Source organism: Botryllus schlosseri, chromosome 5 (assembly GCF_051294905.1).
Source record: "Botryllus schlosseri isolate E-star chromosome 5, Bs_hap1, whole genome shotgun sequence".
Classification (NCBI taxonomy): domain Eukaryota; kingdom Metazoa; phylum Chordata; class Ascidiacea; order Stolidobranchia; family Styelidae; genus Botryllus; species Botryllus schlosseri.
The window spans coordinates 2,894,676-2,910,015 of record NC_137240.1 but is presented as its reverse complement, the minus strand read 5'-3'; the positions used below and the strand labels follow the sequence as shown (position 1 = coordinate 2,910,015).

The 15,340-nt window shown below is 40.3% G+C and overlaps 2 protein-coding genes across 2 annotated transcripts in view; one reads left to right on the top strand and one right to left on the bottom strand.

Annotated features, from left to right (window-relative positions):
* LOC145438653 (protein mono-ADP-ribosyltransferase PARP14-like) overlaps positions 1–15,340 on the bottom strand; it is a 362,844-nt gene that overhangs the window by 324,260 nt on the left and 23,244 nt on the right. The gene's annotated exons all lie outside the window — the stretch shown is intronic.
* On the top strand, positions 6,021–9,622 carry LOC145438646 (uncharacterized). The gene is made up of 4 exons (XM_080315993.1): positions 6,021–6,516; positions 7,274–7,409; positions 8,009–8,135; positions 8,955–9,622. The coding sequence occupies exons 1-4, from the start codon at positions 6,285–6,287 to the stop codon at positions 9,336–9,338; spliced, it is 879 nt and encodes a 292-aa protein (XP_080172119.1). The 5' UTR covers positions 6,021–6,284; the 3' UTR covers positions 9,339–9,622.

The window sequence follows — 15,340 nt, the reverse complement described above, 5'->3', positions numbered from 1 at the left end:
CAAGCAAAAGCCCTACGGTTTATATGTAGCGAGGTTTGTAACAACTACATAATAGCCGGGCTTTCGCGAGGATCAGCATATTTGGGAAACAAATTTATGATTTAAAACTTGCAACTCTTCGCTTTCAGACCTCCGCTTGCCTAGGGGCGCGAGAAAATTAGCATTTTCGGCGTTTTGCTAGGAAGCTAGAACTTTAGTAATTATAGTAAATTTGATAACAGACGTCAGCCTCATTTCTATATGAAACGCGACAGCAATTCGTGTAAAGAGGACAGGATGGTGAAGCTTTCGGCTCCATAAGCGTTTTGATCATTGTAAAGATAAGAAACGGTATGGGCTTGTCTAAGACCATATATAGATGAGGGTAGAACGTGATTCTATGTTGTGGATAGCGGTCGGAAAATATTCTAGTGTAGTTCTGTCGCCTCGACAAATCATAGATATTACATTGAGAGTTACCTAATATGCTATGAAAGTGTTGTACATGAGCTTTGCTAGAGTCAATAAGCGTGGGTTTAACATAGTTTGATCACCAGTATGAAAGCAATAAGCATGTCTTTTTGCGATCTGCTCTCCACTAAAATGAGATCGATACACCCTATAATAATACCTGGTGGAAATCTGCAGGTTCTGAAGTGTATGCAGTGTGCAGCATGTAGCTTAGGGTTACCATATTTTTGTAGCTGAAATTCCAGACGCTCTTTAGCGGGTTTTAGAATGAAGTACGAACACATTGTTTGTCAATATGACGTCACATGAGCAATGCTTTGCCTATCGACTGTATAGAGCAGTGGAACATAGGTCCTGAATTGAGCCATCTCTAATGCGAGCTCCGGTGATTGCTAGGGTTGCTATTCTCAGTTGGTCTCATTGCCTGCGACAGATTTTTTCGCAGGCCAGATGAAATCGTATGGCGGTCCGTATCGGATAAGATTATTTACGAGCCGGAATGCCCGTCCGCTCCAGCAGGTCGCACATCCGGTGGTTTCCAACCGTTTATGGTCGCGACTCCATTACCGATTTGAAAATGTTCCGCGGCCCAGCTCGAAATTGGACAAGCTGGTTACTAAAAAAGGTTGGCACCTTTGCCCAGACTTACGCACGGCCTATTTTTGAAGATGATTGCGTTCAACATCTTCGCGATCCATAGAATAAAGGAAAACGACACTAGGTTTGGAACCACCGTCTTTGACTGAAGCGTCCAAACGGCCTTAACAGAAAAACACAAAAAATAAACTATGTCGTCACTCGTCACAATATGTAAGTGAGGTCGCGTCATCGCTCCAGTTATCACCGCCGTTTCCCGGAGCTCTATGATCTAGAAGAGGAGAAAACATTGTAAAGTAGAATTCGCGCTGGTCAATTTTACGAAATCCACCCATTTACTATAGTAACCGTCATACGAGTCTCATTTAAATCTCCGAATTATCTTACGAAGATGTACTAGTAACCACATTATAAACGTAGAATGACCCGAAAATTATGATTGATTGAGTTCTCTGTAATTCGTAAGATCAGACGTTCAGCTAATGAAGCACGCAACATCTCGAGTTAACCGAGATTACAACTCACAGGTGGAGTACATCGCTTGATTTAAATGGAGTTATGTGTCAATGGAGCATAATTCGAATGTCGGCAGCAGCATGCGGGTGCCATTAGGCTACAGTAGTATATTACTATATAAAATATACATGCAGTTCGTCTACAAGAAGTACTGAGTATATAGTGTATGCTTATCGCTTTTTATTAACTCTTCATCGTCACCCATGTTAATTCGATACCTACTTAGTAATAATGATCTCAATTGTATACGTACATTGTACATGTACAGTACAGTATGATTGATCTACATGGGTCCATTATACCGTATGCAATGAAATGTAATCGCAAGACTCAGACACGAACAGAACATTGTTCAGCGGGGCAATTTCATTCGGTACATAGTTTACTTTACTCAGCCTACTGATAATGCAGAATAATTCGAATTTTCATACCTTCAAATCCCACGGGGAAGACTTCGATAAGCTTTAACAAAGCGCTATAATTTCCTATTCTTGTGAGATATTGCATGATCGAAAACACTTCTGTCGGGTCTCCGCGATCGATATGCGCCCGAAATGCTGACAAACATAATTAGGATGTGACATCTCACTGCGGCACGGACATTCGCGCGTTGGACGGGGATTGTTGCGCGTCTCGCGGGATTTCGATAATTGATATATTGTCAAGATCGTACACCGTGTCTTGAACTCGATTACCTGAAATCGATGGTATCGGCTTGATCAGACAGTACCGAAGGAGATTAAGCCAAGATGATAAAATTGAGTCAGGTATTCCGTCGAGGCCGATATATAATAATGTATTAATTGACCTAGAAGCCAGGATAATGCATGTGGTTTTGAGTGGCTTTTCCAGACGACCATGGGACTCTTTACAATTCATGTATGATATGATGGGGTATAGTTAGTTTATACTGTAAATAGGCTTTTAGAAGTACAGAACTTCAATATTGCAGCAAACAATACGTTCATGCTGCCAAATTTATTCCACTCGAAGTTTTTGGACTGCCTCTCATCAGGAGCGAACGTCAGTAAATGCAGTTGATCAAATTCGAAATATAGAAAGAATTTTGTCGTTGTGACGCAATAATGACAAATACACGGCTCATATATTTCTGGGTACACGTACCGTCGTACCATCTGGTTTGAGCCCGTCTAAAGCGCGTGGGCCTAGTGTACTGGGCATGCTAATGTCGCTTCAAGTAGTCCATTCCTATGTATGTATATCAGGGTTGTAATGACTCGAGTTGCAATTTTCGTTGACTCAAATTGACTCGCGGTATCTTCTTAAAAATGGGAAATGACTCTACTCGACTTGACATATCATGTTTTGAAAATCAGAGGCAAATTCATTCACTAATGATGTTAGTGATAGTACAGTGATGTACTATAGATGTATACATACCGATTCCATTATGCAATAACAAAGCGCAAGTTAATTTCATCCTGTCTCAAAATAAAGTTTAGCCTCTTCGAAGACCGACGTCAGAATCCATACCGTGCTCAAGTGCTGAACAACTTGATTAGCGGCTTGCAAGGACTTCATTCCGCGCGTACTCAGGCATTTGTGCAGGTGCACAAGCGAACGTGATTAGACAAAGTAATTATTCTCAGCCATCTACACATAATCACGAATCTGAATGATTATATTTGAACTTGCCAGTATCCAAATTCACGCTCTACAGATGTGGCGATAATCTCAGATCTTCTGTGGTATATCGATCGATTCGCAAACGTCTGTGGGATCGATAATGCCACACTATCGTTTTATAGTCGCAAGTTCCAGAACAAATGAAGTGGTGATTAGATTATATCGATATGGCTGGGCACAAGTATCTAAGCATTAGAATCCTAGTCGAATATCGATTTTAAATATTTGAGTAGTAAGAATCGGTTATAAGTAACGAATTTATATAGCAGACTTGGGCTCGATAAATCTAGTTGTGTAATTAGACAAGTTGGAGCGAATTGCCGGTAATCTAATTATGATAAAATTTGTGAAATGGGTCTATGCTCTAATTTGAATTCTAATCTAATTTCTGGTTTTCCTGAAACGCTTCAGGAGAACTGTATGGTGCGAAACGAGCCAAGCTTGCTGTACAGACATTCGCCATTCTCGCGCTTATGAAATTGAACTATGATTTGATACGAGCTGAACTGACTTTCTGTTGTATGCCTTACAGAATTTAATTCAATAACCAAGGTTTTGCAAATTCAGTAATTGTAATTTTAATCTAATTTGTGGAAAAACTGAAGTTATAATTGTAATTGTAATTGAATTTGGAAGAGCTGAGAATTTTCTAGTTGTCCAACTCTGGCTGATAGGCTCTCGGCAACTGATAGGCTCTCGGCACTAGCTAGACTGACTAGAGTTTGGCCAACGACTCATACAGTTTCGACACTGTCTTTCCGTCTTGGCAACGTTGAAACCTCTATTGGCCGCATTTTAGCGTACAAAACATTTAGCACAAGGTTACGAATATTCATGGAAAGGAATTTTCTCTGATCAACTCCCAGCATGGACAGACCAGCATACGAAGCGTGATGAAATGACCATAGTCAGGAAATACAAGCGTGCTTTTAATGGCGTGTAGCTGGCATTATTTTCCTTGTGGACGCAATAAGGTTCATATTTCAACTTTTCAAGTTATTTTTACTATTCAGTTCGGTTCAGTTTATTGAAAATTTTATCAGATCAATACACCATAATACTGCGATACAATGACAAGATACGAAGGTGTTGAAACGACTTGGAGTAGTCTTTGAAATCAGACACCCACCTGTGACTGGGCCATACACACTGAATGAGAATTAAAAGAAGATATAGTAATCAAACATAAGCGACAAAAAGAGGCGCCATGTGGCTGAAGGCGAGATCGATATGTCAGGTCGTGGTCCGAAAACCTTGAAGGCTTATACTCTGCATCATATCAGGCAGGTACTAGATTTCGACCAGCCCTAATTAGAACAGCACAATCTGCCACCCCTAATTCGTCCGATATTCAGAGCAGCCTACGTGTACGTAACGTTACTACTCACATTATTGCCCAGGAATACCAACATACGCTTGATTAGTTCGAAGCACAACTCACCACGGCCATATGCGAATAATCGATGCTATATGAATTCGGGATGTGGCGCAGAGAAAGGAGAAATATCTTGGGGATATTGCAGATGCTGTTCTGACTCATATAATATATTTCTGATGAAACTGCAACCGAATTACAGCACCAGTTCACGTAACATCAACATTGTTCTGTGGAATCAAAAATCAGCAAATGTGCGTTCTTTGTATGTATCTAACCATTCGCGAAAACACAATCTGATGGCAGCAATGACTCATGAAATATCACCACATCACCGAATACGATGCGAGGATTGATGAAAAAAGCATGCATATTAAGTAGGAAAGTGAAAACCAATTCGTTGTTGTAATAGTATACTTTGATCTGCGTTATCTGATGCTGAATAGTTGAATTGAAAGTATAGAATCAATAACAGGTTGCATCTGTACCTCCAGGTGTGCGGATGTGTTTTCGAACTCGGTAATAATCATATACATATCGCATCATTGCTAGTTTGATCCGTCAGTAATAGGAACGCAGAGACTGATGCAGGTGATGCAGCGATCGACAATTTATAGCAGTTCGTGCTTTCAATGACGATTTAATTAATGGAAATAGTTCCGTCCGTCACCATGTAGTTTGTTGGGACTATTTCGATGGAAAAACTTACATCATGTTATTTTGCTGATTTTCAAGAATAAGACGACGTCTCGCTTTAGAATCTATGTTTTTCCAGTCTCAAAGAGTCTCATTTCCACACTATCTCTAGTATCGGTAATATAGTTTGAAGCGGGAATTTCGTTACGTTACTGAGCCTTGTTGAGCTTTACAATGATGTCAACTGAGTCAGGCATCCATGGACTCTGGTCAGGGACACATGCCATTCCGAATCGAGGCAAAGAGGCATAAATAAGCGAAGTATACTCTCATGTTCGGTTTCGGTTGGTTAGGTCGACATTAACGTTCCATGAATAACGTATCTGTTAAGGTACTCTCTTCGTGATTTCTTAACTTATCGATGAATAACAAACTACACTGATGGGCAGTGTTAATAAAATTCATGCCAGTTGTTACCGTTAAGACGATTAATTTTTGAAGGGTAAACTAAGTCAAAATTGTTCGTACCATTTTCATTATATGGCAATCTTGTGGTTCTTTTGAATCGTTAAAATTTCAATAAATGACTGACTATCACAAAATGCAGCAACGTACCTCTGTTGTTCCGCAATAAATTTCGACTTTTCATACATTGTTGCGTAACTTAACAACACTTGAGTTCTTCATAAGTCAGATTTTGTCTAAAAGTTTCGTGATGTCAAAAGATGTCAAAAATCGCCTTTGTCATCATATTAGTCGTTCGATAAATTTGGTAAACATAATTAAAGTTGATTTCTTATGCTATGAGGGATATAGACTTCGTAACGTTACGCATGCTATTTACTTCAATATTCTAGCTACACGCTCTGTATAGGCGGCTTGGTGGTCGACAATCGCTTCACAATACTACAAAACAGTCTGTAGTCAGAAGTACAACAATTATCTTCGCGGTAGAATTACGCTAACATTATTTCAGGGATTACAATAATTATATTCAATAACGTTTAACGATTACGTTCTCAAGACGCTTGGAATTTTTCAGGTTTGAACGCAACTAAGCAATATGTATGCAATTATCTCTATGACACTATTGGTGGCGTCAATGTACCACATTACCTGGGGTTCAGTAATCAAAGCTTACGAAGCGGATACTAGCTCGGTCACGGCTACAGTCACGGGGTGGGAAGCTAGGGACATGCCCGATCCAAGATACGCGCCGGAACGCTGTGGGATTTCGGAATCCGGTTGGCTTTGCGACCCAGACGGGGTTTTCCTGAACACCAGTATAGGAGGAGGTGAGGAAGACCGAATCATATTTAACTAATATCAGTGATACTATCGTCACAAACTTAATTACGTGTCGTATTGTTGATTTGATCTGTGAATAGGTCAGTAGCTAATACGTAGGCCTACATAAAAATCCTTTTGAACGGAATATGCAGACTGCAGACACACCATATAAATTCATTTCAATCTATTAGATTGAAAATGCGGCAAAAGTTAACATCTTGTTTGTGCTGCACACGGAATAATAGTCACAATTACACTATAATATACAATGAAAAAAACGAAAACGCTATACATTGACACCTTGGCACTAACCTAACGAGATTTGGGCGCCACAATATCTGTCATCTGATGAATATCTACGTATTTCCATAGTGATCCAATATTATTTCGTTACAGCTAGATTTCAGCCCCTTACCTTTAGAAAATTTCATAACTTGAGAATCTCTAAAGTACATCTTGAGTAATATACACACACACACACACGCTATGGTAAGGACTCGTAGTAGAACTATGCAAAGACGTTTATAGACGCTCAGACTAAAAGTGCCTCATCCAATCACCAGATATCTATATCAATAGCATGGGTTACACAAGTTTGTGATTTGATAACATCACGAATTCGCAATCGAGGGTTGACCATATAATTCCCCAATCACGGCCATTGTGGTGTACCTTACTCTTAGGTTGCTATAATATTCCACTTTATTCACAAAAACCACAGCATGTTCCTTAGCGGTATACGCGATCTGTCTCTCTCTGTAGGACCCAAAGCTGCGGACAGACTGAATAAAGAGTTATGGAATGCTGCAAACCACAGCCACTGTCCATGCCCGAACAGACGCTGTTACGTCCACAACGCAATTATCCTGGTGGCGGTGATCCAAAAACTGCGAAATCCGTGAGTAGCATTATAGTTCATTTTACGGCAGGAGATGTCAAAACAAATATACACAGTTTGCGATTTTCTGCATCTAAAACTGGAAGCTTGCCCAATGATTAGAGAAATAAAACATCAAATTTAGACTGGTTCTAAAATTTAGAACGTATTCTAGAAAGTTTTCTGTTGTGATTATAATTAGAGTTCATAAAATGCAGACTTATGACTTTGTCTTTATTAAATTCTAGTCTAGATTGATTTTGATTTTTGAAAGTCCTCAAGAATTGCGATAATATTTTACCGGTTCGCAATCGGAAAAGGTTGAAAACCACTGTTTTAGGCCCTATTTTACACGGGGTTGCCATGAACCCTATCCCAATTGCCGCTTGCTATGGTGGAGAAGATGGACCTGTTTTCACTCAGAGCCCGACCGATTATATAATCGTTTCGCCGATAATATCGACTCGAAAATCGGTGAAGATGCTAGTTATCAGTTTGATCGGTATCGGTCCGACTCCAGTATGATACTATACTCAACGTACAGTATATACGTATTGCCAGACATCACGGCAATGAGTTTTGAGTCCGTTACTTCGTACTAACGATGTACTTTTCTCTAGACACGGCCTGTCTAGACTGAACGTGATCAGAAAATTCGCGGAGGAGCTCCAGGAGAGTCATTGGAAAGCGGATGATACGGAATGCCAGCAAGAGATCATTATTGTGATATCGCTACAGGACCATGCGGTGAGCAATACATGCCAAGAAATATATTCCTACGGGTTAGCAAATCTGGTAATGCGCCAAATTCCGATAATTCCAACAGGTTACAATAAATCATTATACCAATGTCTCGTCAATCACCTAATTAGTCAAAATACACGAAACCTGATAGATGTAGGTTCTTTTGGGAATTTCTTGAGGTGATACACGAAAGCAAAACCCACTACACCCCTGAGATATCTCCATAGGATTAGGTATATTCGACTCATTCTCACTCACTGCTAGGTAATGAAATAACTATCACAATAACGGTTCATTGTCAAGTATAAATCGCAAGAAGTCCTATATTACTCAGCGTATAATCCCCCGCAAACATATACATTAGGTACCGGTATGTATGGAGAGATATCACATAATGACATATATAGTAGGCTAGTAATGATATGCATTTTCAGTTAGTTTCAATGAGTAGCACTCGACAATCTGCGTCTATCAATAGGCCTACTAAAATACCCGAATCAATTGAAGTCTATATGTGCCTGATTTTGAATAATCTCAATGGTGTAATCCTGAGGTACATGCTTCAAAATGTTCGTTAAGAGTACTTTGGCCTTTTCATGCTGCGGCTCCATACATAAGTTGTGAACCACTGCTGGTTCAAAGTGTACGCCTCTAACGATGTTCCTATCCAGTAAAAATCCATGCCGATAATGGACGAAACCGAAACATGATTAACATCGCCCTCTACCGGCCTCGATATTACCTTTACAGCCCATGACAGCAAAATAGTTTCTCATGTCGCGTATGAGTACAACCAGGTAAATATTTATTTACTCCTTTCAGGTCGTTACTGAAATAGGCGACGACATCATCGACTCCGGAATGTTAACCTACGATGACGTCGACCTCGTCGGAGCGGCCGCACGACACACAGTCGAATCCCACGACCTTTTTCAGCAAGTTCACTTCATCATACAAACACTCGCGCATTACCTCGACCATCCGGTACCCATTACGCCGGCCCCAACCCAGCAAGTTATCAAGCTGAGTCAAGAATCAATTGAAGCACCCGCTGAAGATGTTACCAAACCATCCCAAGGCGTTGGGTCATCAACTACAATTATAGTTGTAGTTCTATCTGTGACCGCTTTCGTAATGATTGTTAGTCTTGTACTTATAATCACCTTTTGTAGGAAGCGGCAGAAATTCTGTTATCCACACAATTAGCATGGCTGCCTATTGTAGTGTAAGCTAATTGTTCTGCAACAGTGGTTCTTAACATTTTGGAAGGCGTCGAACCCCACAGTCGTACCATGTGTGCTTTGGTCACGCCATTCGCAGTTTTAAAAATATCAGGAATGTTTCGATTACGAATATATTCTGGTTCCGGAGCATGCGGCGATACTTGGTCAACTAGAAAATTTTCACCTTTTCCTTTTCCAACAGCGATCAGCCCACGGAAACTATTTTGTCCATCTCGTATGAGCTTTCATCTACAGTATAGTTCAAGTTCCAATAAGTCGCTGCTGAAGAGATTCGGCGTCCTAAACATAAAAGATATGCGGAAACTAGAAATCGCCAAGTTTATGTATATCAGTTTCACTGCGGTCGTTGCCCCGAATATTTCAATGACTTCTTTACCTCTGAATCAAAAGCACACAAGTACAACACACGCGCGTCCACGTCGTCCAAATATCATATGATCGACCGAAAAGATCATCGCTCCATCAAATATGCCGGACCTGATGTGTGGAACAGTATCCCGCCGGCCATCCGACAGTCGACGAGCATGTCCACATTCAAGTCGAAATACAAGCAATTACTACTAAATAAATACAGTCCATCCTCAAGATTACCGGACCACGACTGACCTATCGATCTCGCTTCCCATGACATGCCGCCCTATTTCTTGTCGCATTCTTCTTCTATACTATCTTCTTTACTTTCATTCAGTGTGCATGCCTCCTCTTTACATCGCCTAGGCCAAGGTGGGTGTCAGATTCCATAGACTACTCCTTGTCGCTTCGACATCTTCCTGTCTTTTCATTGTATCGCATTTTTGTGGTGTATTGAACTGATAAAATTGCTAATAAACCAATGATGATGATGGTGAGAATCTAAATCTGGTGTATGGGCATTGGGCAATCGCAGTGAACTAATGAACGAATTGGGAACCATCAATACTGAGATTTAACCCTGTTTCGTTATCCACTGAAAATGCGTATTGCAATATGTGCATTATAAGTTCTTATTTCTATAACATCCTATATTTAAAGACGATCAGTAACCAAGGACTTGTACTTTTCCGGAGTACTCACTACTCGAGCATAGGTTTTGACTGCTTATGCTACTGACTCAAGTGGTTATGATCTTAGGTTAAATATACTTATCAGTTTTCATTTTGTGGTTCTAGTCCTAGAAAACTTACTTTTTCACTTACTTTGAAATTTCTACTCGTACTCGAGTAGAAATTTATGTAACTTCTACTTCTACTTGAGTACCAATGATTGCTACTTTGAACAGACTTGCCAATGTCCATATCTTTGCTTTTATTCGCGCTATACAATGTAAACCAGATACGCATGAAATTTTTGCTCCTCGATACATATGTATGTCTTCCTGTTACCGTGAATCCAATACAATATCTTTGTTCCGTATTATTGGAAGCACTGTTGTAGCAGGCGAACATTACGTTTGCTGTGACGCGTGAATTATATTTGTAGGGCAAGCCATATACGCGTGATCCATTGCCAGTTCTGAATTGCGTTTGGAAATATGGCACGTGAATGTATGGGTCCGATATGAAAGATAGCAGACAACGAAATACGTTACACTAGCACACTATATGCTTTGCTGAAATATTTATGCATATAAATCACATCGGAAATTGGGATGCTGGATTTACAAGTCTTTACGGAAAGTCATATAATATACGATTATTTCTTTGAATGTTATTTTCAGTTATCTTAGATCCTACACAGCAAAGTGCTAAAATATATTATTCCTGTAAATCTTCAATCATGTCTTTTAGCATATGCCGAATAAAATGAAGAAGAAAAAAAAACTTTCACTGCATGAAGTATAGCATTCAGTAGGGATGGTGTGAACCTCTAAAAGGTTCAGGTTCGTGTGAACGCGAACCTTTTTGAAAGGTTCTGTGTGAACGCGAACGTGAACCTCATGACGTCACGTGACGTCATATTGCTAATTCCAACCCTACATTTCAGTGAAGTGATAGCCTATATTAATGTACAGTTGTACACGATGCCTAGCGACGACTCGGGCCACATAATTCCACAATGCTGAAGTACATATTGACGTTTCAAACGTCGCCAAATGTATCAACTGGGGTAATCAAATGATATAATACTATAAAATCAATATCTTCCGTCGCTTTGCCAACTCTTTCGACGAGGACTTGCAAGGGAATATAAGCTTACGCCTAACGGTCTAGGCCAGACTGGACAATGTATTCGACATCTGAGAATTGCTATGTTGTTATTGAGAAGGTGTAAAACGGGTTTCTATACTTGCTACCGATTATCCCAATAACAAGTTATACGGCGGTAGCCAACACCCCAATCACACGGATTTGGTTTTTATGATACATTAAACATATGAAGTCAAGATTAACCCCTACACATGCCAGATTTTTTACATAAGACAACGATATCAATTTCATTGATTGGTTGAATAACCATCATTCGCTGACTGCCTACATGTAGTGTAATTCCCTCTTGGTGTTGTGTGATTGCGGGTGAAGCTCACAGCAGAGAGTCACTAAATATTCACAAACGGAAACTGGATATTTCGAGCAAACTTTTGTAACAAATCAAGTAAAATTTTTGAGATTGCCAAGGTGTATGCTCGTTTAGTGTTGATTTTTTATGCTGCCAGCGCCATGCATAGAGTGGCCTGCGGTTGAAATGCAATAAATTTCAACCAAAGTTGTTATAATGAAGTGAAAATTGTTATATATGAAAAAGGTTCACAGTCCAGAACCTACCTAGGTTCGTTTGTGAACGTGAACCTCTAAATTTCCGAGGTTCACACGCAGAACGCGAACGTGAACCTCACGTTCACACCATCCCTAGCATTCAGTTCAGATCGGTTCAATTCAGTTTATTTATAATTTCACCATTTCAAATCGCTACAAGATTACAATAAAACGAAAAGATAGGAAGTAGTCGAAACGACTACAGTAGTCTCTCTTACGATCAAACGCCCACCTTGACCTAGAACAGGGGCGGGAAACTTACACAGTCTATGCTGGTCTGATCTGGGAAAATGGAGTAGGCCTTCTTGGCGGGCCGGATTCCTGAACCGATAAATTAATCATGTATTTATCCAACTATACAAGTAATATAACTTAAAGCATAGAGACCAAAAACAGTATATATTGAATATATGAACGCAATGTACTTCAATAGCTGTTGAAGTCAGTGAGCCATATGGTCGATCAAAGTTATCAACAAGTTCCTTGCACTCTGGCTGCATGTTGGATGACTGCACGTAAACATCAGTTATATTGGAACGCAACTATTGCTAATGTTCACGATGAAACATGTTTGCTCACGAATTTATGTAGATCCGGATAGAACAAGTATAGTTTCATGTCCACCTTTCGCAAGCTGGCAAACTTGAATTCATTTAGTAATGCATAAAATTTGTCAATGCTTTCAGATTGGAATTTCTCGTTCAGAGTGGAAACTGTCTGCGGACCGTCCAAAACCCCGTCGCGGGCCGTATGTTGCCAGTCACTTACCGAGAACTTGTAAATAAGAGCCGCCTGTGAACACTGAATTAAAAGCGACAGAAGTTAACATAAAAGGACAAGCAGTGAAAATGATGTAGCATGTGTAGGTATGAGCGAAATGGACTTGTCAGATCGTGGCCCTGTAGTCGCGAGCACAGACTATAGCATTCATTACGTAAAACAGGGGTGACATACCTACGGTCGTAGCAGCAAGTTTGTGCGGCTGTCGACACGTAATTCAATTGGTATGTGTTGGCGGCCGTCGACATGAAAATTGAATTTGCGAATTGATTTCCGAATTTTTGAGAGATTCTATAATTTAGGGTTACCATGTTTTAGAAATCTAAAAAGATGACACTTTTTCAAAATGTTGATACCCACAATACTGAAGTAAAATTTTGAGAAAATGGTAAATTTTTCCCGACTTATTGGTCGGTTGACTAGAAAAAAGGTCAACTTTCCGGCTCAACTTCTGAAATACCAATTTCTAAGAAAAAGTCACTTCTCTCATGGTCAGGTCCCGGAATGCACGTCAGATCGTTACTTGGCCGCTGATTTCCTATTATTCCAAGTTCCGCGTAATATAACCAAAATTCTCAAAAAAGGACATTTAAGCGTCCTCCGAGGACACTTTCAAAAAAATCAAAAAAGAAGAGAAATCTTCTTAAAAGAGGGCGTATGGTAACCCTACTATAATTAATCTTGAAATTTTCTCCTCGCTAGGCGCGATTCGATGCGGCTTAATATTTCGATTTCAATATAGCACCGTTTTCAATCTGAGCCCCACGGTAGGATGGTACAGATGCGAACAGCAGAGGAGAAATGATGCGCCTCACGAAGAAATACCAACTTGGTCACCAACATTATCACTCGCGACTTCGGCGCATATCGTAAGCCGATATGAAAAACTAGGTTGGTCCGGAATTCACGGACACTTGGACAGTTTAACATGGGTATTTGGCGTCCAGTTGGTTCATTACGGATATGATGTGGAATGCGGCCGTAGGCTACATAAGTGTTCGAAATTCAGCCGTTAATAGCAAAAATAAATAAAACGTTGCCCACCCCTGATTCAAAATCTGCTTGTATTTTGGCTCGAATGTGATGGAACAGATACATAAACTTTACAATAACTATATTCCTCTTATGTCTTATCTTATATGTTTAAACAGCAAATCTTTTGAGAATACCGAATTGCTGGCGGTCCTAACAATGATGTGTGGTTTGAAGTAGCTTTATCACGCCAAATGCAACCTATCGTTAAACCTTCCATCCGAAGAACCCGGAAATCAATTAAGACTCGTGATTTCCGTCTTGCTCTGTTAAATGTCGATTCTGGAATCATGCTATCAATGCCGAGTCACGTCTGATGTCACAATAACATGTGCATAACTACCATTCTTCAAAGTTAAAGAGAAATTCCGTACCTCATGACCTCTTTCTGAGAATATGTCGGTTAAATTATCACAAAAGATCCACGCGGCACGCATTTTCCCGCGAAAGTTTGGTAATTGTCCAAGCCGACAGGCATGAAGAATCACCGGTAGCTAGTTGTGCAATGTACAGGTTTGATTGATTAACGAGCCAAGTCCATCAAGACGCCACAGACCCATCTGGAAATTCATTGATGTATTACTTCGACTTACCTATAGTACAACGGGATTTGCTTTGTATATTACAGGGGATCTTAAAGTATGGGTCGCGACGGGTATGAATTTGGGTCGCGACCGCCCAATGCGATTGCTAAATTTTTTGCAACAACAAAATTTCTTCTCGCTTTGCGCGACATCCTGTGCTTGTTTTGCATATACAAGGCCACTATGTTGAGTACTATAGCCACAAATCACGAAAATATGCCGACCTTTGTAGAACACAAATTGGTTTAATGTCACGATAAGATTTGTCTGACATTGGCTTCTCTGGAAAGGTCTAACTTACGCGAGTAATACTCAGATAGGGTAAAGGGAAGGAAAGTGCGCGGCCGTAATTGCCGCACCCGATATTTTTAGGACGAATAATTTTCAGAAATTAATCACTTTTATTCGCAATTGTGAAAGAGCAGAATATTTCTAGTATCGCCAACACCGCTAGAGACCGTTGAGCTGCTTTAGTCTGGGGGTGTCCAGCGGTATTTCGTGGGCGCCCTTTCCGCCCGCGCCGGGACACATGAAGGCATAAATCTTTGGCCTACATGCGGCTGCGGCTAAAATGTGGTGCTAAAAACGCAATATTAATGCGATAAAACTTTGGCCCAAAATGACCGTTGCTGGTTGGCCAAAATCTTCAATATTGATATGTCTGGTCTTCGAAATGATTGACACCGAGTAGCCCCGTCCATGAGCCCGAGAGTACAAATGTTGCCCACGGAGGAAAATATTGCACCCTGATTTGAAAGTGCGTGCGTCACACTTGTTTCATGGAACTGCATTACGTACAACTGGTTGTCTAGACCTCGATTTCATACATGCCACAA